This window comes from Martes martes (genome assembly GCF_963455335.1).
Source record: "Martes martes genome assembly, chromosome: 3".
Taxonomy (NCBI): Eukaryota; Metazoa; Chordata; class Mammalia; order Carnivora; family Mustelidae; genus Martes; species Martes martes.
Window position 1 is genome coordinate 61,994,833 of NC_137890.1, and position 23,394 is coordinate 62,018,226.

General features: G+C 39.7%; 1 protein-coding gene across 1 annotated transcript in view; it reads left to right on the forward strand.

Moving 5' to 3' along the window:
* Nucleotides 1–5,052: 5,052 nt before the first annotated feature.
* Nucleotides 5,053–23,394, forward strand: part of LOC308340231 (phosphatidylinositol 3,4,5-trisphosphate 3-phosphatase TPTE2-like) — a gene marked incomplete at both ends in the record, with an annotated part of 171,615 nt that continues 153,273 nt past the window's right edge. The window contains 4 exons of the mRNA XM_080799391.1: nucleotides 5,053–5,099; nucleotides 11,684–11,731; nucleotides 21,421–21,477; nucleotides 22,356–22,409. Of these exons, the coding sequence (XP_080655517.1) occupies nucleotides 5,053–5,099; nucleotides 11,684–11,731; nucleotides 21,421–21,477; nucleotides 22,356–22,409 (206 nt within the window). The remainder of the gene's footprint in view (nucleotides 5,100–11,683; nucleotides 11,732–21,420; nucleotides 21,478–22,355; nucleotides 22,410–23,394) is intronic.

Here is a 23,394-nt window from a genome sequence, read left to right on the forward strand (position 1 = left end):
ATGTGACTCTTGGTCCTGGCATTGTAAGTTTGAACCCTACATTGGTGTAGAGATTACTCTAAAAAAATCTTTGGAGAAATTAATCTTGTGAGTTTTTTTAAAATCAATGAGCATGGAATATCTTTCCATTTGTGTCATCTTCAGTGTTTTTTATCAGTGTTTCATAGTTTTCAGAGTACAGGTCTTCAATCTCCTTGCTTAAGTTTATTCCTAGCTATTTTATTCTTTTTGACAAAATTGTAAATGGAATTGTTCATTTTTTCTGGTACATCATTATTAATGTATAGGAGCACAACTAATTTCTGTACATTTATTTTGTATCCTGATACTTTACTAAATTCATTTATTTGAATAGTTTTCTGGTGGGGTCTAGGATTTTCTATGTATAGTATTATGTCATTTGCAGAAAGTGACAATTTGACTTTTTCCTTACCTATTTGGATGGCTTGTATTTCTTGTCTGATTGCTGTGGCTAGGACTTCAGTACTATGTGGAATGAAAGGGGTAAGAATGGACATCCATTTCTTGTTGCTGATCTTAGAGGGAAAACTCTGTTTTTCGCCATTGAGTATCATGTTAGCTGTGCGTTTTCATATGTGGCTTTTATAATATTGATGTGTGTTTCCTCTAAAAACACTTTTTTGAGTTTTTATCATGGACAGAAGTTGGTAAGAGAAAGCATTTGACAAAATCCTACTGAGATGACATGATTTTTTATCCTTTATTGATGTATATCATATTGATCTGTGAATATTGAACCATCCTTGTTGTTTCCAGAATAAATCCCACTTGATGGTGGTGAAAGATCTTTTTAATGTATTCCTGAATGCAGTTTGCTAATATTTTGTGAGAATTTTTGTATCTCTGTTGATCAGAGATATTGGTTGGTAGTTTTTTTTTGGTAGTGTCTTTGTCTGGTTTCGCTATCAGGGTAATTCTGGCCTTGTAGACTATATTTGGAAATTTTCCTTCCTCTATTTTTTTTTTAAATATATTGAAGAGGATAGGTATTAACTCTTTGAAAAATGTTTAGTAGAATTCACCTATGAATTCATTTGGTCCAGGACTTTTGTTTGGAAATTTTTGGATTACTGATTCAATTTCATTGCTAGAAATATAAAATCTGAACAGACCAATTACTTCCTGATTCAGTTGGAAGATTGTATGTGTCTAGGAATTTATCCAGTTCTTCTAGATTGTCCAGTTTGCTGGCATATAAAGTCTGTACTACTTAATATGTTTTACAGGGCTATATTTGCAACTTCTGCTACTCCCTGCTCTGCATGTTATTTATGGGAGTAATAGATAATGTTTACAGTTTCCCCAAAAGTCCCCATGCTGTTCAGGGCTTCTGTGTAATTGTTTTTTATGATTTTTCTGTCTGGAATTTCCTCACCACATTTTTCTTCCTGCCTTTTTATTTACTGTCCTTCAAGTCCAAGCTCTAGAATCATTCCCTTCAAAAAATCAAAGTTCCAAATCAAGCCAATGGCCTTTCTTTCTGTTCCAGGTAGTGTTTATCTCTATTATTCACTTCAAACATACTTTTATTTATTTTTTTGTATTTAAATTCAGTTAGCCAACATCTAGTACATCATTAGTTTTTGATATAATGTTCAATGATTCATAGTTGTATATGCCATAATTTAAATGTATTTCCTGAACATAAAGTTTCTTACTTTAATTTCTGTAGTCTTTCCTTTTTTTTTTTTTTTTTAAACAATTTTTGTTGACTTCTGTTCATGAGGGTTTGATTCCTCATGTGTTTGCTGGATGGTGTTAAGAGCTCATATTTGGATGAACCTTAGTTTTGGGAATTCTGAGGGATCTGAACTGAGATGATTTTCTTTGGTTTCTGCTGGGTGCTAGGGTCACTACCAATCAGGAACCACTTCAGTTTAATTGATTGGACTGAGGTTTCTTGAACTGTGAGCATAGCATCAATTCAAATCCCAGAAAGAGCATAAAGCTGGTTACAAAACATTAGCGAGACTATTAAAATTATTAATATTTTTAAACCCAATGCCAACAGAGACACTGATTTGCTTGTTGGTCATTCTGTTAGCATATAGGTTTTTTTCAAGGTTTTTTTTTTTTTTTTTTTTTTTCAGTTAAACATATAACCAGTCTGGGTGCCTGGATTTACATGTAGGTCTTAGATTTAGCTCACCACTTTGTCAAATTCCAATCCTATTACATGGGTAACCAACAAAACTCTAGATTCCCAGGAATATGTTAGAACTTTTCAAAGTCCTTTCTTGACATCTCATTTCACAACTTTCCTCCTTTCCTTTCCTCCCTCCTTCCCTCTCTATCCTCCCTCCCTCCCTCCCTCCCTTCTTCCCTCCTTCCTCCCTTCCTAGCATTTTGGTTAGCCTATTGTTTGCCCCACTTCCTGTTTAGCACTTCAGGCAGCCACAATGTTAACTAAAAAAACTTTAGATTTTTTGGCTTGGCATACTTCCAAAGCATTTCAGGCTTCTGTGTCATTTACCACTTTAGTTTCAGTACCAGAGTGTGTATGTATGTATGCATGGATGTATGTGCGTGTTTGTGTGCCTGTGATCATTTCATACTTCCCTTCTTTTTTAAATTTAGCAATGTATTTAAAAGTATTTTTAGGGGGTGCCTGGGTGGCTCAGTGGGTTAAGCCTCTGCCTTCAGCTCGGGTCATGATCCCAGGGTCCTGGGATAGAGCCCCGCATCGGGCTCTCTGCTCAGCAAGGAGCCTGCTTCCTCCTCTCTCTCTGCCTGCCTCTCTGCCTACTTATGATCTCTCCCTCTCTCTCTGTCAAATAAATAAATAAAATCTTTTTTTTTTTAAAGAGGTATTTTTAGAAGTAATGCCAGTGAAAATGGCAAAGCAGGGATCTCTAAAAATTCTTCCCTTTATAAAAATAGCAAGAATGTTGGTGAAAATGGTCAGAATCCTCTTTTCCAGAACTCTGGAAATTAACCAAAGGCTTGCAGCAATCTGGGGGAGCATTTATTGAAGAATATGCTCTGGATTTTGATGCGCACAGATAACTTTGTGGTGTTTTATCTTGCGCCATTTGTGTTACACTCTCCCCAGCTCCATGGTAGCCTTGAAGACCAACATCTTGCAATCATGGTGAAAACCAGTCTTCTGGGTGCCAATGGAGGGGACAGAAGGGGATTAGAGCTATTCAAAGGTCTGTTCCCAGAAAAATGTCGTTATTCGACCTATCTAGTGGGTCCCTGCAAGAGCCCACTCACAAGACTGTCTTTATGTGGCCTGACTTGGAGCTTACCCAGCCTTTGCCCTGGGGACATTTGTTGAAATCAGTGAATCAGAGACCACTGTTGAACATCATGGCTGCCTAAGGTATAAATAATAGTTGAGGCAAAAGAAAAAGCTATGTAATGAGATATCCATAGAGAGTTTGAAAAGCTGCAGCATATTCCTGGGACTCTAGAAGGCCACCTGTACCTCTAAGGCTGTACACATGTCCAGGATTTTGCCTACTTTAAACCTTTAGGTCTTTTCAGGTCTTTCTTATCCCTGGCCAATCTTCTTGTGCCCTGCACAAGTGTAGGTTATGGTGGACCTGTAAACTGCCTGGCTGTGTGGAAAGCATGCTCAAACAGTACATGAAACTTCTTGTGTCTACGGAGAGACTTAGTGCTTCCCAGGCATCTGAGGGAATCTGTACATTTATTAGCTGACCATTATACTAATCAAGCTGACTTCAGTGGCCACACTTTATAAAGAATAGAGACTTTACAGAACTTTGAATTAGAAATTTCTAATCAGAATTCAGAAAAGTCACTAAACGAACAACAATGAACCCTGGGAAAGGGAAAAATCAGTGATTTGCGGTTATTTTAAAAGTCCAGTTTTCAATAAAATATTAAGACCTGAGAAGAAACAAATACTGTGACCTTCGAAAGAGTTTCTTAGTCTCTTTATCATCCTCTTATGGGAGACAGGAAGTCTAGAAGGGCTAAGGTTGTCTTCTTGCCTTTCCCTTAGGGAACACAAGGCTCTGGTAAAATAATTTCTGTTTAGAGCAGTTCTTTCTCACAGAGAACAGAATGCTCTGGGCATATTTCAAAATGATCTAGCCTTGGGGTCATCAACATGATACTGAAGTCAGTGACCATGTTTTATTCATTTTTGTATCTTGCCAAGAACTTGCAGAAATATTAAATAAGTATGACCTTAATTTCTTTTCTGTGACTTCAGCTGTGACCATTTATTAGACATCAGAACATGTACCAACATGGACTGTCAAACAGGTGTTTCTTATTCCTTTTTGTGGTAATTCTTATAATTTTCATACAGAAATTTCTGATGTTTCATCTGTATTTTTAAAACTTTCTTTCCATATTTGTTTTCCTTTCTTTGGCACTTGTATCCACCTTCTCAGGTTTGCTCTACCAGGAAAATGGGAATATTTTAGATTTAAAATTAATATTTGTTTTTGTTTTTTTTTTAAGATTTTATTTATTTATTTGATAGAGATCACAAGTAGGCAGAGAGGCAGGCAGAGAGAGAGGAGGAAGCAGGCTCCCCGTGGAGCAGATAGCCCAATGCGGGGCTCGATCCCAGGACCCTGGAATCATGACGTGAGCCGAAGGCAGAGGCTTTAACCCACTGAGCCACCCAGGTGCCCCTAAAATTAATATTTGATTGCTTCCTCTCAATCCCATGAAATGATAGCTTGCATAAATAATTTTTGTCCTGAGTCCTGTATCAACCTTGCCTATTTTAGTCAAATTAGGGTTATCCAGAAAACATTCAGCCCTCTGATTCATTTTCTTTCTTGCAAAATTGAAGGTATAAGATGAGACAATCTGCTGTGAGATTATTATCCTCAGATCTTTGATCTTGGTATTCCCCCATTCCTCATCTTTAAGGAGAACTGCATCTATTTTTAAGACCCTATAGCCTGGAACCAAGTTCACAGTATACCCCACTCTACTACTACAAACTCAGGACCAACTGGAATCAGTGTGGAACCAAGTTCATTGTATTCCCCACTCTACTATGATCTCAGGACCACCCAGAATGTGTTGTTTGGGGTTGCCATGGACACGGAACTCTTACTCCACTACTGGCTTGTTACAAGCACCAGGTAAAGAGCTGGGGTGGAGGGCTCTCCGGACAAGGGTATCCTATACTCTACTTTCTATGTTGACTAACGTTGCCCTTCATCCTCACTGAGAGTAAAAAGAATATAATGTTCTAGAGGGAGGGCTGGAGGATGGGGAAGGGTACAGGAAGGGGGTCTTTGTGGCCACAGACAGGAAGTTTTGCCTTGTGCTCAGCTGTGGGGAGCATTAATAAATGTTTGTTTTTTTCCTGGGGACCTCCCAGAACCTTCTCACCCTCAGGGAACCAGAGGTGGAGGGACTGTGGGGTGAGGGTGTGTGGATGGGGTTATGGGGGTGCACTAGGTCAATATAGGACCAAATAGCAGTAACCTTGTTGCTGGCCAGGAATTGGGGCAAGATTTGACTTAATGGGCTTGGTTTGGGGAAATAAAAATAAAAAAGGAAGTTAAAGGCATCATCCTGGAAGGCAGGAAGAAAGAACCCTGCTGTTAGTATCTCTAGTAATGTTTGCTCCCATTTAGGAAAATTTGTTGTCGAGTGACAAGATACTAGTCTTTCTGTGTCTACCACCCTTCTGCTTCGGCCCCTCGAAAGCAGCCCTGCCTGCAGGTAAGCAGATCCGAGCTTTGCAGGGTAGGAGTATCCTTAAATATGCGGCTCTGCCTTGGTCCACCCCTTCCTGGCCACCTCTGGAACAGAATGGAGCAACCTCAGAGCTTTGGGATTCCTACTCCCACTGCCCATGAGGTGCTATCTCTTGCAGGTACCAAATTTACAGGTGGTTGGCCCTCACACGCAAACTCATCAACATTTATGCCCAAATTGACCTATTTATGAAAATATTTTTTAATTCATTTTCATTTTTTTCTCCTTGTCCAGAATTTAGGCCTTGTGGCACATTTCAGGCTGCCTCCTTGATAACTTGGGTTGCCACGTTAACTCGGCAATATCTTATTCTCCAGTGACTTCTAGTTTTCTTGCATGACACAGATTGTTCTGTGCAATGTTGAAGGGTGCATCTTTGCTTTCCCACCCTTTGATTTATGCTACAGAATATTTCAGGATCCCTATGATAATATAAAATTGGTTTGAAATGAGTTTGTTTCCCTTCCTGGGTCCTATGTAGCCAAAGAACAATCTTTAAAGTGTCCTGTCTTTGAATTAAACTTACTGTACATTCAAAAAACTTTTCTTCTATTTCTCAACCCAGAATAAAATACTGAGGGGAAAATACAAAATGCACATTTCACCAGATTGATAAAATTGTACAGGATTGTAGATTTTATAAGTTTGTGGATTCAAGATTTTAGAAATGCTGATCCATTCCTAGTAAGTTCTATGTGTGACTTTCTAATTGGGCAAATATCTTATGTGTTTTAAAAATACTGAATTTAATATGTGCCTTTCCTTTTTTTAGATTAATTGTAGATTAAATACAACCCCAAGACAATAACATGCGGAGATTAAAGAAGAACCGTTTATATCTCTGGTTCATGCATCAAAAAAATAATAAGTAAGTGATAAGCCTTAAATTTACTAAATTTTAAGGATAATTCTCGGCCTTGGTTAATAGAATAGGGAATACATGTATACTTTCTTTCATGATTAATGTAAACTGTATATAAATGAAATTTGGCAAACTCACAATTTAAAGATCTTGTTTTTATGCTTATAATTTATTTAAAATACTACAGCGTAGGCAGTATGCCAGTAATAATATGCATGTGGTAGCCACAGTCACTTTCTCTAAAATTTAAATTCAATTTAATTAACATACAGTACAGTATTGGTTTCAGAGGTACAATTTAGTGATTCATCAGTTTCAAATAACATCTAGTGTTCATTCCATCAACTACCCTCATTAATGCCCATCTCCCAGCTACTCCATCCCCCCGTCTACCTTATCCCTTGACCTACCTCCCATCCAGCAACCCTCAGTTTGTTTCCTAGAGTTAAGAGTCTCTTATGGGAAAAAAAAAAAAAGTGTCTCTTATGATTGGTCTCCCTCTCTGATTTCATCTAATTTTTTCCTTCCCTTCCCCTATGTTCATCTGTTTTGTTTCTTAATTTCCACATATGAGTGAAATCATATGATAATTGGCTTTTTTTGGGTAGACTTATTTTGCTTAGCATAATACCCTCCAGTTCCATCCATGTCATTGCAAACAGCAAAATTTCATTCTTTTTGGTGGCTGAGTAATATTCCACTGTATACATATACACCACCTCTTCTTTATCCATTCATTTGTTGTTGGACATCTGGGATCTTTCCATAGTTTGGCTACTGTGGACTTAGCTGCTATAAACACTGGGGTGCACATACTCCTTCCAATCATTATGTTTGTATCCTTTGGATAAATACCTACTAATGCAATGGCTGGGTCATAGGGTAGTTCTATTTTAAACTTTTTGAGGAACCTCCATACTGTTTTCCAGAGTGCCTGCACCAGTTTGCATTTCTACCACCAGTATAAGAGGGTTCCCTTTTCTCTCATCCTTGCCAACTTCTGTTCTTTCCAGAGTTGTTAATTTTAGCCAATCTGACTGGTGTAAGGTGGTATCTCATTCTGGTTTGATTTGCATTTTCCTGATGCTGGGTGACATTCAGCATTTGTTCATGTGTCTGTTCTCCATTTGTATGTCTTCTTTGGAGAAATGTCTGTTTATGTCTTCTGCCCATTCCTTGACCAGATTTTTTGTTTTTGTTTTTGTTTTTTTGGTGTTGAGGTTGATAAGTTCTTTATAGATTTTGGATACTAGCCCTTATCTGATAAGACATTTGCAAATATCTTCTCCCATTCTGTAGGTTGCTTTTAGTTTTGTTGACTGTTTCCTTTGCTGAGTCACAGCCACTTTTAGCTTCTCCTCTGGGACACCTGGATGCCCCATTAGGGCTACTCTGTCCTTTTTGGGGAGTTGACCATTTTGAGATGGCCACTATAAGGGCTTTAGTTGTCCTGTCTCAATCAATATGTGAAACACTGTTAATTACCACAGGGAAGGTCACAGATTTTTATTAGTGATGAGTGGCTTGCGAATCAGCATGATAGATGTTAGAGACCTATGACTATTCAAGATCTGTGAATTGGTTAAAACAAATAATAATAGTTACCTTTGCAAGAGTTGTAATGAGGACCAATTAAAATATCTGTGAAACATCAGTACAATGCCTGGCACTTAATAAATACCATTTAAATGTTCATGAGATGAAATATCACTTTTGTGATATTCTTTCTTTAATTTTAAGAAATTTATTTTTCAAATTTTTTTTCTTAGATGTCTATAATCCAAGTGTTGGAGATCTGTTTTTATCCTTCGTATCAACTGGCTTTTATTTTGTATGTTCTATTTTTTTCCTACTATTTTCTGGGAGAATGTCTCAACCTTGTCTTCCAACTCCAGGTTAATTTGCTTTTTGCATGTATCCAAACTACTATGTATCCCATGAAATGATTATTTCAACAATTAGACTTTTAAGTTTAAGATACCCTCTTTTGTGTGTGTGTGTGTGTGTGTGTATGTGTGTGTGTGTTTAGAAGTTCCCTTTAATGAGTGTATAAGCAGAGGGTAGAATCCTGGCCTCACACTAAAAAAACCGTCATTCGCTGTATGCCTTCAGGTGTTTTACTAGACCTTTCCTGATCTCAGTCTTTTTGTTTTTGTTTTTGTTTATTTTTAGTTTCAGAAGTAGAATTTCATGATTTATCAGTTTTAACACCCAGTGCTCATTGCATCAAGTGGCTTCCTTGATGCCCATCATGCAATTATCCCTTCCCTCCACCCACCTCCCTTCCAAAAACCCTCAGTTTATTTATTAGAGCTCAGCGTCTCTTAAGGTTTGCGTCCCTCTCAATTTTCATCTTATTTTTCCTTCCCTTCCCCCTACTTTGTTTCTTAAATTCCACATGTGAGTGAAATCATATGGTATTTGTCTTTCTCTGACTGACTTATTTTGCTTAGGTTTTTCCTTAGGATTTCTTATTCTCATTTCACTTACTATCCTCTTCCCTTCTACCTTTAAAAGGGTATTTCTTTTCTTTTTTTTAAAGATTTTATTTATTTATTAGACAGAGAGAGATCACAAGTAGGCAGAGAGGCAGGCAGAGAGAGAGGGGGAAGCAGGCTCCCCGCTGAGCAGAGAGCCTGATGTGTGGGGCTCGATCCCAGGACCCTGAGATCATGACCTGAGCTGAAGGCAGAGGCTTAACCCACTGAGCCACCCAGGCGCCCTTTAATGGTATTTCTAATGCTTACTTAAAATCTTGGTCCGTATGATCCAGTGGTTCTGTTTCAGATGGTATATGTTGTTCAGTTTGTGGTATTTTGTTTTCAGTGATTGTACTCCTCAGGTATCTAATTATTATTATTATTATTTTTTTCAGCATAAAAGTATTATTGTTTTTTCACCACACCCAGTGCCCCATGCAATCTGTGCCCTCCCTAATACCCACCACCTGGTTCCCTCAACCTCCCACCCCCCCACCCCTTCAAAACCCTCAGGTTGTTTTTCAGAGTCCATAGTCTCTCATGGTTCACCTCCCCTTCCAATTTCCCTCAACTCCCTTCTCCTCTCCATCTCCCCTTGTCCTCTATATTATTTGTTATGCTCCACCAATAAGTGAAACCATATGATAATTGACTCTCTCTGTTTGACTTATTTCACTCAGCATAATCTCTTCCAGTCCTGTCCATGTTGCTACAAAGTTGGGTATTCGTCCTTTCTGATGGAGGCATAATACTCCATAGTGTATATGGACCACATCTTCCTTATCCATTCATCCGTTGAAGGGCATCTTGGTTCTTTCCACAGTTTGGCGACCGTGCCCATTGCTGCTATAAACATTGGGGTACAGATGGCCCTTCTTTTCCCTACATCTGTATCTTTGGGGTAAATACCCAGTAGTGCAATTGCAGGGTCATAGGGAAGCTCTATTTTTAATTTCCTGAGGAATTTCCACACTGTTCTCCAAAGTGGCTGCACCAGTTTGCGTTCCCACCAACAGTGTAAGAGGGTTCCCCTTTCTCCACATCCTTTTGATTTGTGATCTTACATTCCTTGTGGCCATTGACCCCCCTGTCTGGTAACTTGTATTAGGGAAGGGCTAATGATTTGCTTGGGACAATTTCAGTCTGCAGCTGTTCTCAAAGCATAATTACTAATAGCATGTCTGTTCTACTTTCAAAAGTATCCTCTGTTGGATGAGGTAATACAAGTCATCCTTGTTCAAAGCTGGGACCTAAGGTATATCTTTCTCAGTATATTTAACATGAGGGTGATAGCCTGGGGACAGAGAATCTGCAGAACAGTGAAACACTGTGACCCAGGTAATTTCTGTAGCCAGGGTACATCACCTTTAAGGTCCTGGACAAAAGCAGCATTGGAGAAGGTAGCCTTCTAGGTTGTTCACCTTGGCCTTGGAGGTAGGGGAGAGGTAAAAGCCCAAAGATTGCTCTTCAGCCTTTCCCTGCTTTCATTAACTAACCTAATGTTACCCAAATTTTATTCTAATTACTTCTGGGTAGTTGCTACTAAGAACGGTAGTGACTATCTCTGGGGAAAGGCAAGAACAGAACTTAAAATTTTCCCTTCCACTCAGCCCCTCAAGACTGCCCATAGCAGCCTTTTCCTGTCTGCTGGTTAAGGGACAGCTATATCTCCTTGGAGACTCACAGGGTTTGTGGTATTGTTAGTTTTTTAAATCTATAGTTTAATTTCTGTAGTTTTGGAGGAAGAGTATCCTATGGATAGGAATCCAAAATTTCCAAAATTTCCCAGGAAATTATGGGAATGTAGTACTTTGGAAATGTTTTTGAAACTTAAATATTATCTTTTTATATTGTTGTCACTGATTTTTTTTTCATATTTGTCACATTGGTATTTTTGATATAACATTTGGTGGAGAGGGCAGGCTGCCTAAAAACTTGTAATGTTTGTGAGATGGTGAACTTCAGCATGACTTTATGAAGTAGACACATGCAAAGTGCATTTTCAGTGTGTCTTATTTTACAGGTGAGGAAGTTAAACTAGAGAGATTAAGTTATCCAACCCAGTGGTTTGGTGGCAGGAAGTCTTGACTTAGGATAACTTAACCATATACCTCTTTGTGATGATCTGAGAGAAAAATCATTCTGAACACTTGTCCTGTTTTCACTTCAGAAAAATCCTTTAAACATTCTTGTTTATTTCTTCTATACCAAATGATGGCCAGAGACTAGCCCTTGGCACTGGAATATTAATTGTTTTGACAGTTTCTTTATTTCTATGTCCTTTGCTACCTATTACCTGGATCCACCTCCCCGTGCCTATGGTCAGATCATTCACATATCTCAAATTGATTCCAGAATGTATGAATGGTTGACAAAACGGAGAAGAAAGGTGGTATAATCACAAAGACTATACCTCCCTTAATTCCTTCTCTTTCCAGTGAACAATCAAACAGCTGAGAGTCTGTCTCAGAGGTCCCGTTGCTGTACCCTGAAACTTCCTGTTGTTTCTGTCATGTTTCCTCGTGATTTTGTCATGTCCTAAAATTCTGTCAGGAAAAGGAACCTGATTGCTTTCCAAAATGATTTTAATTTTTGTATGTTTTTTACTTTTTAACAGAGTTATGGATTCCTTCTTAGGATCCTCTAACGACAGCGATGTCAAGGGGTAAGTTGACTTGACTGATCTGAGTACCAAAAGGTAATAGAGAGCATTGGTAGCAGTAAGAGGTTTCCATAAAAGATTGTAAGCTTCTATAGGTAACTGTCTTTCTTTTGGGGTCCAAGTAGAAAAAAGAACAAGTCATAAGAGCGAGACTTTCTACTTAAAGTTTGTTTGGGACCCTGAGTAACCAAAGCTCTTAGGAAACTCTCATAATGTCTGTGGTGAGATACTGCTAAAGTGGACCAGGTGAAGAGAGGATCCTGTTATTTGAGCAAGAAGAGGTGGCAGTGGACAGGGTGCAGTGGATCTCTCCACAGAAAAGAATGGAGCTGGGACCCTGGGTGGCTTAATCAGTTAAGTATTTGCCTCCTCTGCTCCTCTGCCTCTCCCCCCTACTCCCATTGTCCCACTTATGCTCTCTCTGAGAAATAAATAAATAAAATCTTAAAAAATAAAAGAAAAAAGAATGGAGATAACAGACCTTGGTCTGTCCCCTTTACTCTCCAGAGATTTGCAACCATCTAAAACTGGTGTCCTGGGTGCCTAGGAGGCTCAGTCATTAAGCATCTGCCTTTGGCTTAAGTCATGACCCCAGGGTCCTGGGATCGAGGCCCATATCAGGTTCCCTGCTCAGCGGAAAGCCTGCGTCTCCCTCTCCTACTCTCCCTGCTTGTGTTCCCTCTCTCTGTGTCTCTCTGTCAAATAAATAAATAAAAAATCCTAAAATAAATAAAATGAAACTGGTGTCCTAAACGTAAACCCGCCATCATATTGGAGGAAGACCCTGCCTCAAGTGTGCACTTTTCTGAACCAAACTGAGGAACAGAAAATACTTACATGACACATGAAGAATATATAGTGAAGGAACTTGATAATCAGGAAATAACCTGAAAGGCTGTTTACCTACAAACCAAGGTTGTATTTTGAAGTAAATTCAACATCAGTGCAGTTCCTTAGGAAAGTTGAGTTTAACAGTAAAGAATTGCACTTATCTTGATTTGTTAGGCTTTTCCGACAGACCTGAAATTTTTAATACAACTATATAAAACCCCATTTCTTTTTTTTTTTTAAGTCTGATGTTCTTTTTTTTTTCTTATTTCTTTTCAGCGTAACAGTATTCATTGTTTTTGCACCACACCCAGTGCTCCATGCAATATGTGTCCTCCTTAATACCCACCACCTGGCTCACCCAACCTCCCACCCCCCCACCCCTTCAAAACCCTCAGGTTGTTTTTCAGAGTCCATAGTCTCTCATGGTTCACCTCCCCTTCCAATTTCCCTCAACTCCCTTCTCCTCTCCATCTCCCCATGTCCTCCATGTTATTTGTTATGCTCCACCAATAAGTGAAACCATATGATAATTGACTCTCTCTGCTTGACTTATTTCACTCAGCATAATCTCTTCCAATCCCGTCCATGTTGCTACAAAAGTTGGGTATTCATCCCTTCTGATGGAGGCATAATACTCCATAGTGTATATGGACCACATCTTCCTTATCCATTCGTCCGTTGATGGGCATCTTGGTTCTTTCCACAGTTTGGCGACCATGGCCACTGCTGCTATAAACATTGGGGTACAGATGGCCCTTCTTTTCCCTACATCTGTATCTTTGGGGTAAATACCCAGTAGTGCAATTGCAGGGTCATAGGGAAGCTCTATTTTTATTTTCTTGAGGAATCTCCACACTGTTCTCCAAAGTGGCTGCACCAACTTGCATTCCCACCAACAGTGTAAGAGGGTTCCCCTTTCTCCACATCCTCTTCAACACACGTTGTTTCCTGTCTTGCTAATTTTGGCCATTCTAACTGGTATAAGGTGGTATCTCAATGTGGTTTTAATTTGAATCTCCCTAATGGCTAGTAATGATGAACATAAAACCCCATTTCTTTTTTTTTTAATTTTTTTATTTTAATAACCATATAATGTATTTTTATCCCCAGGGGTACAGGTCTGTGAATCGCCAGGTTTACACATTTCACAGCACTCATCATAGCACATACCCTCCCCAATGTCCATTTCCCCACCACCCTCTCCCGTCCCCCTCCCCCCCAGCAACCCTCAGTCTGTTTCTTGAGATTGAGTCTTTTATGGTTTGTCTCCCTCCCAATCCCATCTTTTCATTTTTTCTTTTCCTACCTCCCCCAACCCCCCTTGCATCTCCACTTCCTCATATCAAAGAGATCATATGATAGTTGTCTTTCTCTTATTGACTTATTTCGCTAAGCATGATACCCTCTAGTTCCATCCACATCGTCGCAAATGGCAAGATTTCATGTCTTTTGATGGCTGCATAATATTCCATTGTGTATATATACCACCTCTTCTTTATCCATTCACCTGTTGATGGACATCTAGGCTCTTTCCACAGTTTGGCTATTGTGGACATTGCTGCTATAAACATTCGGGTGCACGTGCCCCTTCGGAGCACCACGTTTGTATCTTTAGGATATATACCCAGTAGTGCAATTGCTGGGTCATAGGGTAGCTCTATTTTCAGTTTTTTGAGGAACCTCCACACTGTTTTCCAGAGTGGTTGCACCAGCTTGCATTCCCACCAGCAGTGTAGGAGGGTTCCCCTCTCTCCGCATCCTCGCCAGCATCTGTCATTTCTTGACTTGTTAATTTTAGCCATTCTGACTGGTGTGAGGTGGTATCTCCTTGTGGTTTTGATTTGTATTTCCCTGATGCCGAGTGATGTGGAGCATTTTTTCATGTGTCTGTTGGCCATCTGGATGTCTTCTTTGCAGAAATGTCTGTTCATGTCCTCTGCCCATTTCTTGATTGGATTATTTGTTCTTTGGGTATTGAGTTTGATAAGCTCTTTATAGATTTTGGATACTAGCTCTTTATCTGATATGTCGTTTGCAAATATCTTCTCCCATTCTGTCAGTTGTCTTTTGGTTTTGTGAACTGTTTCCTTTGCTGTGCAAAAGCTTTTGATCTTGATGAAATCCCAATAGTTCATTTTTGCCCTTGCTTCTGTTGCCTTTGGCAATGTTCCTAGGAAGAAGTTGCTGCGGTTGAGGTCGAAGAGGTTGCTGCCTGCGTTCTCCTCAAGGATTTTGATAGATTCCTTTCTCACATTGAGGTCCTTCATCCATTTTGAGTCTATTTTCGTCTGTGGTGTAAGGAAATAGTCCAATTTCATTTTTTCTGCATGTGGCTGTCCAATTTTCCCAGCACCATTTGTTGAAGAGGCGTTCTTTTTTCCATTGGATATTCTTTCCTGCTTTGTCGAAGATTAGTTGACCGTAGAGTTGAGGGTCTATTTCTGGGCTCTCTATTCTGTTCCATTGGTCTATATGTCTGTTTTTGTGCCAGTACCATACTGTCTTGATGATGACAGCTTTGTAATAGAGCTTGAAGTCTGGAATTGTGATGCCACCGACTTTGGCTTTCTTTTTCAATATTCCTTTCGCTATTCGAGGTCATTTCTGGTTCCATATAAATTTTAGGATTATTTGTTCTATTTCTTTAAAAAAAATGGGTGGGATTTTGATAGGGATTGCATTAAATGTGTAGATTGCTTTAGGTAGAATAGACATTTTCACAATATTTGTTCTTCCAATCCATGAGTATGGAATATTTTTCCATTTCTTTGTGTCTTCCTCAATTTCTTTCATGAGGACTTTATAGTTTTCTGAGTATAGATTCTTTGCCTCTTTGGTTAGATTTATTCCTAGGTATCTTAAGGTTTTGGGTGCGATTGTAAATGGGACTGACTCCTCAATTTCTCTTTCTTCTGTCTTGTTGTTAGTGTAAAGAAATGCGACTGCTTTCTGTGCATTGACTTTATATCCTGCCACGTTACTGAATTCCTGTACAAGTTCTAGCAGTTTTGAAGTGGAGCCTTTTGGGTTTTCCACATATAGTATCATATCATCTGCAAAGAGTGATAGTTTGACTTCTTCTTTGCCAATTTGGATGCCTTTAATTTATTTTTGTTGTTTTATTGCTGAGGCTAGGACTTCTAGTACTATGTGGAATAGCAGTGATGATAACGGACATCCCTGCCGTGTCCCTGACCTTAGTGGAAAAGCTCTTAGTTTTTCTCCATTGAGAATCATATTCACTGTGGGTTTTTCATAGATGGCTTTGATGATATTGAGGTATGTACACTCTATCCCTACACTCTGAAGAGTTTTGATCAGGAAAGGATGCTGTACTTTGTCAAATGCTTTTTCAGCATCTATTGAGAGTATCATATGGTTCTTGTTCTTTCTTTTATTAATGTATTGTATCTCATTGATTGATTTGCGGATGTTGAACCAACCTTGCAACCCTGGGATAAATTCCACTTGGTCGTGGTGAATAATCCTTTTAATGTACTGTTGGATCCTATTGACCAATATTTTGGTGAGAATTTTCACATCTGTGTTCATCAAGGATATTGGTCTGTAATTCTCTTTTTTGGTGGGATCCTTGTCTGGTTTTGGGATCAAGGTGATGCTGGCCTCATAAAATGAGTTTGGAAGTTTTCCTTCCATTTCTACTTTTTGGAACAGTTTCAGGAGAATAGGAATTAATTCTTCTTTAAATGTTTGGTAGAATTCCCCTGGGAAGCCGTCTGGTCCTGGACTTTTGTTTGTTTTGGAGATTTTTGATGACTGTTTCAATCTCCTTACTGGTGATGGGTCTGTTCAGGTGATCTATTTCTTCCTGGTTCAGTTGTGGCAGTTTATATGTCTCTAGAAATGTATCCATTTCTTCCAGGTTGTCAAATTTGTTGGCGTAGAGTTGCTCGTAGTATGTTCTTATAATTGTTTGTATTTCTTTGGTGTTGGTTGTGATCTCTCCTCTTTCATTCATGATTTTATTTATTTGGGTCCTTTCTCTTTTCTTTTTGATAAGTCTGGCCAGGGGCTTATCAATCTTATTAATTCTTTCAAAGAACCAGCTCCTAGTTTTTTTGATTTGTTCTATTGTTTTTTAGTTTCTATTTCATTGATTTCTGCTCTGATCTTTATGATTTCTCTTCTCCTGCTGGGTTTAGGCTTTCTTTGTTGTTCTTTCTCCAGCTCCTTTAGGTGTAGGGTTAGGTTATGTCTTTGAGACCTTTCTTGTTTCTTGAGAAAGGCTTGCACCTCTATATATTTTCCTCTCAGGACTGCCTTTGTTGTGTCCCACAGATTTTGAACCGTTGTGTTTTCATTATCATTGGTTTCCATGAATTTTTTCAATTCTTCTTTAATTTCCTGGTTGACCCATTCATTTTTTAGAAGGATGCTGTTTAGTCTCCATGTATTTGCGTTCTTTCCAAATTTCCTCTTGTGATTGAGTTCGAGCTTCAGAGCATTGTGGTCTGAAAATATGCAGGGAATGATCTCGATCTTTTGATACCGGTTGAGACCTGATTTATGACCCAGGATGTGGTCTATTCTGGAGAATGTTCCATGTGCACTAGAGAAGAATGCATATTCTGTTGCTTTGGGATGGAATGTTCTGAATATATCTGTGATGTCCATCTGGTCCAGTGTGTCATTTAAGGCCTTTATTTCCTTGTTGATCTTTTGCTTAGATGATCTGTCCATTTCAGTGAGGGGAGTGTTAAAGTCCCCTGCTATTATTGTATTACTGTCGATGTATTTCTTTGGTTTTGTTATTAATTGGTTTATATAGTTGGCTGCTCCCATGTTAGGGGCATAGATATTTAAGATTGTTAGGTCTTCTTGTTGGACAGACCCTTTGAGTAGGATATAGTGTCCTTCCTCATCTCTTATTATAGTCCTTGGCTTAAAATCTAATTGATCTGATATAAGGATTGCCACCCCAGCTTTCTTCTGATGTCCATTAGCATGGTACATTGTTTTCCACCCCCTCACCTTAAATCTGGAGGTGTCTTCGGGTCTAAAATGAGTTTCTTGTAGGCAGCATATGGATGGGTTTTGGTTTTTTATCCATTCCGATACCCTGTGTCTTTTGATTGGGGCATTGAGCCCATTAACATTCAGGGTAACTATTGAGAGATAGGAATTTAGTGCCATTGTATTGCCTGTAAGGGGACTGTTCCTGTATATTGTCTCTGTTTCTTTCTGATCTACTACTTTCAGGGTGTCTCTTTGCTTAGAGGACCCCTTTCAATATTTCCTGTAGAGCTGGTTTGGTGTTTGCAAATTCTTTCAGCTTTTGTTTGTCCTGGAAGCTCTTTATCTCTCCTTCTAGTTTCAATGATAGCCTAGCCGGATATAGTATTCTTGGCTGCATGTTTTTCTCGTTTAGTGCTCTGAATATATCATGCCAGTTCTTTCTGGCCTGCCAGGTCTCTGTGGATAGGTCTGCTGCCAATCTAATGTTTTTACCCCTGTATGTTACAGACTTCTTTTCCCGGGCTGCTTTCAGGATTTTCTCTTTGTCTCTAAGACTTGTAAATTTTACTATCAGGTGACGAGGTGTGGACCTATTTTTGTTGATTTTGAGGGGCATTCTTAGCATCTCCTGGATTTTGATGTTTGTTCCCTTTGCCATATTAGGGAAATTCTCTCCAATAATTGTCTCCAATATACCTTCTGCTCCCCTCTCTCTCTCTTCTTCTTCTGGAATCCCAATTATTCTAATGTTGTGTCGTCTTATGGTGTCGCTTATCTCTCGAATTCTCTCCTCGTGGTCCAGTATTTGTTTGTCTCTCTTTTGCTCAGCTTCTTTATTCTCTGTCATTTGGTCTTCTATGTTACTAATTCTTTCTTCTGCCTCATTTATCCTAGCAGTGAGAGCTTCCATTTTTTATTGCACCTCATTAATAGCTTTTTTTATTTCAACTTGGTTAGATTTTAATTCTTTTATTTTTCCAGAAAGGGCTTTTATCTCTCCAGAGAGGGTTTCTCTAATATCTTCTATGCCTTTTTCGAGCCCGGCTAGAACCTTGAGAATTGTCATTCTGAACTCTACATCTGTTATGTTACCAATGTCCGTATTGATTAGGTCCCCAGCCTTCGGTACAGCCTCTTGTTCTTTTTTTTGAGGTGAGTTTTTCCGCCTTGTCATTTTGTCCAGGTAAGATTTGCTTTCTCCTGCTGTGGAATTCCGGTGTTCTTGGTGACTGAAGTTGGTTTTGGATGTGTTTCTTGTTGATCTTCTGGAGGAGGGGCCTGTTGTAGTGATTCTCAAGTGTCTTTGCCGCAGGATTGCACCGCCCTTGCCAGGGTCCAGGCTAAGTAATCCGCTCAGGTTTGTTTTCGGGAGCTTTTGTTCCCTGAGCGCTTTCTGTAGAGTTCCGGAGGACGGGAATGAAGATGGCGGCCTCCCAATCTCTCGGCCTGGAGGAGCCGAGAGCTTGGGGTTCCACTCCTCAGTGCGCTCTCAGAGCAAAGCGCCCAACCGCCCTGCCTCCCTGGCCTGCGGTCGCACCTTGAGGAAAGCAGTCAATTACTGGAGCTGGAGAAAAGCGTCGGGTCGCTTCCGTCTCCGCAGCCTCTGGCCGCGCTCCGAGCCCACCCAGGCTGCGACCGGCACAAGGTAACCCCGGGCTTAGAGCTCACTCTTCGGCTTTGTCGCTGTAGCCGGCTTCCCCGCTCTAATACCTGCAAGCTCTGCGGCACTCAGACACCCCCAGTTCTTCTGTGACCCTACGGGACCTGGGGTTATGCTGACCCCGCCTTGGTTTCCCCCTGGTTTAGCCTCTGGAGCGATGTCTCCCAGTGGAGCCGACTTTTAAAAGTCCCGATTTTGTGCTCTGTTGCTCCACCGCTTGCCGGGGAGCCGGCCCCTCCCCCCGGGGGTCTATCTTCCCGTCGCTTTGGATTCACTTCTCCACAGGTCCTACCTTTCAGAAAGTGATCAATTTTCTGTTTCTAGAATTGTTGCTCTTCTTCTCTTCGATTTCCCGTTGGATTTGTAGGTGTTCACAATGGTTAGATAAGCTCCTGCTACCCGATGTCGTCTCAGCCTGCTACTTCTCTGCCGTCTTGACCCCTCCCCCCTCTAAAACCCCATTTCTAAGGAAAATTGAAATACTGGTTTCCAAATAACTAATTTACAAAGGTGTTTTTTTTTTTTTTAGAATTCAACCAGTTTACAAATTGAAGACAACTTCTTTTTTTTTTTTTTTTTTTAAAGATTTTATTTATTTATTTGACAGACAAAGATCGCAAGTAGGCAGAGAGAGAGGAGGAAGCAGGCTCTCCGCCGAGCAGAGAGCCCGATGCGGGGCTCGATCCCAGGACCCCGGGATCATGACCTGAGCCGAAGGCAGAGGCTTTAACCCACTGAGCCACCCAGGCGCCCCTGAAGACAACTTCTAACTAAGTTCAGAAAAGTTTGGCTTTGATACAAAAGTTGGGTATTCATCCTTTCTGATGGAGACATAATACTCCATTGTATATATGGACCACATCTTCTTTATCCATTAAGTCCGTTGAACGGCATCTTGGCTCTTTCCACAGTTTGGCAGTTGTGGCCCTTGCTGCTGTGAATATTGGCGTGTTTGTATCAACATGGACGGGACTGGAAGAGATTATGCTAAGTGAAATAAGTCAAACAGAGAGAGTCAATTATCATATGGTTTCACTTATTGGTGGAGCATAACAAATAATATAGAGGACAAGGGGAGATGGAGAGGAGAAGGGAGTTGAGGGAAATTGGAAGGGGAGGTGAACCATGAGAGACTATGGACTCTGAAAAACAACCTGAGGGTTTTGAAGGGGCGGGGTGGGAGGGTGGGGGAACCAGGTGGTGGGTATAGGGAGGGCACAGATTGCATTTATTTTCTTTTTAGTACTGCTTTTCCTTGCCCCTAAGATTTTCGATTTTGCTTCATCTTCAGTCTTTTTTATTCTCTTCTCTTTTTGCTCTCTGACTAGATGAATTCCACTACCCTGTATTTGAGTTCACTCAAAGTTTCTCCCACTTGGGTGATGGGGGTCCAGAGGTACAAATTTCTAGTTATAAAATAGGTTATGTGATGTAATATACAACACAATGACTATAGTTAATAATACGGGATTGAATATATGAAAGTTGCTAGGAGAGTAAATCTTGAAAGTCCTCATCACAAGAAAAAATTCTGCTAAGTATGGTGACAGATGTTAATAGACTTATTGTGGTGATGATTTTGTAATATATACAAATATCAAGTCATTATGTTGTACACTTGAAACTAATATAATGTTAATAATATAAAATATTAATAAAAAAGTTTTTAAAGGATTAATGGGAAGAAAAGTCATTCTGATGATGTGCTCTACTTTCAGTTTAGAAACTTCTGTAAACAGAGTTTAGGTAGATCCTAATCTAGCTACTTCTTTCTGCCCTCCCAAATAGTGACTAGGGACTGGACTTGCCATTGAAATTCTCATTGTTCTGGCATTTTCCTTCCATTCTCTCTATATCCTTTCAACAACTGTTACCTGGATCTACCTCCCCATCCTTACACTGTCATGTCTCCATCTCTCTCTTCCCAAATTTATTCAACAGTTAACAGAATGGTAGAAAAATTGGGAAAGAACAAGGCTAATTTAATCATTATTGAAACTTTTCTCTTACTTGCTTCTTACTATTTCCAGTAAATATGCACATGCATATGCATGTGCCCACACATGCACACACATGGACACACATGCACTCACCCCAGAGGCTGGCTTACACTGTGGTAATTCAAAGCTGTTGCTTCAGGTTCTGTCACCTCTCCTCAGGAAAAAGCATTATTTCCTTCCACATTGTCTGACTTTATTTTTTGTGTATTTTATCCCTCTGGCAGAAATGACAACGTTCCAGTGCCCTCTTCAATGTCTTCTGGCCATAATATCAACAATAGGTGAGTTGATTTTCTGTTATCTGAGTGGGATAATGACTTGGAAACATCAGTGGTGATACAGCTTATTCAGATAGCCTGTCAGCTTCTGTATATAACTCTTTTTTGTTATTTTGTTTGGGATCTAGATGGGAAAAGAGGAACAAATCAAAGTGAGGGAACATTTATTCTGGGCCTGTTTGTGACCTTAAGGGATTACCCCTCAAAATGCTTGGGAAACTATCCGAGTGTCTGTATATGACATTCTACTTATGTAGTCCAAGGGAGGGGAGAATACACTTGGAAGCAAAAAGGCAATAGCAGTGGACAGGGAGCAGAGGAGCCCTCAGCAGAAAATAAAGGAATTAATAGACCCAAGATCTTTCCATCACCCTTCAGAACTCTACCACCATGTGAGGCTAGTTGCCCTAAACCCAAACCCGCCATCATATTGGATGGAGTCCCAGCCCCAGCCCTGAAGTTAGCTGGCCATATCTGAGGAACAAGGAAAACATCCATGAAGCATGAAGAGTAAAGAGGTGGTAGAGGGACTTGGAATCAGAAAATTAGATGGCATAAGAAGGATAGGTACCTACAAACTATAGCTGAATTTGAAATAGATGCAAGTGCAAAAGCAGATACATATTGGAGTTAGGTTCAGTAGTCAAGAAATGTTTTAAAATCACTCTTGATCCATTAAGGATTCTTTTACAGGTCTAAGAATTTTATTTCTACCATATAAAGCTGCATTTCTAGGGGAAAATGAAATACTTCTTTCCATATAGCCAAATTACATGAGAATTTTTTAGTGTTCAACCACATTATGATTTGTAGATAAATTGAAGCTTATTTGAATGAAAAAAGTATGTAAGATGTTTGATTAGATTCATTTTATGCTTTAGTTCTGATCAGAATGAATTGACCTCAGCAACTGATAAGGAAGTCACCAATAAAAGGTGAGATAAACATGTGTAAAGATACACCAGAGATATTCAACGCAGTTTTTTGGACACTCTAAAATGTTGGCAGTCTCCACTTCTTTATGTAACATATTTTTTATCTAGTTTGGTGGAAACTAGATCAGATAGATCTAGTTAGATCTGATAGAAACTTAGGTCTTCCTATCTGAGTTACCAGAAGCCAAAACTCTTAGAAAACTATCAGATTGTTGTATGAGATTCTACTAGAATGGGCTGTATTGGTTTTCTAGGGCTGCTGTAACAAAATATCACAAAACTGAATGGTTTAAAACAGCAGAAATTCATTGTCTCAGTCTTAGAGGCTAGAAGTTGATATCAGGGTGTCAGTAGGATTGTTTCCTTTTGAGGGCTGTGAGCAAGAATCTATTCCATGCCCCTCTCCTAGCTTCTGGTGATTGCTGTCAATCTCTGCTGTTCCATCGTATGTAGAATCATTGCTCCAATCTCTACCTTAATCTCTACATAGGTGAAGTATGTGTGTTTGTGTCTACATTTTTCCTTTGTATTAGGACACCAATTATACTGGATTCAGAGCCCAGCCTAAACCAGTTTGACTGTGTCTTAATTACACCTACAGCAACCCTATTTCCAAAAAGGTCACATGCTGAGTTACAAGGGATAGGATTACAACATAATATATGACAAGTTAGGAGAGAGTCCTATTTAGAGCCAGAAGAATAATGTCAGTAGACTGGGAACAGAAGAGGCCCTAGTAGGGAATAATGGAACTAACAGATACTGTGTCTACCCCATAGCCTCCAGAGCTTATGTGAGATAGGCCTGAAGCTCAAATCCACTATCATGGTGGATAGAGCCACTGCCTCAGACCTGCATTACTTGACCCTGTCTAAGAGGCAGGAAAGATGACCACGATGGGTGAAAGTAAGAAGGTGATAGAAGGACTTGCAAATCAGGAATTTAGATGGAATAAGAGGGACGTGTACACTATAAACTGAAGTTA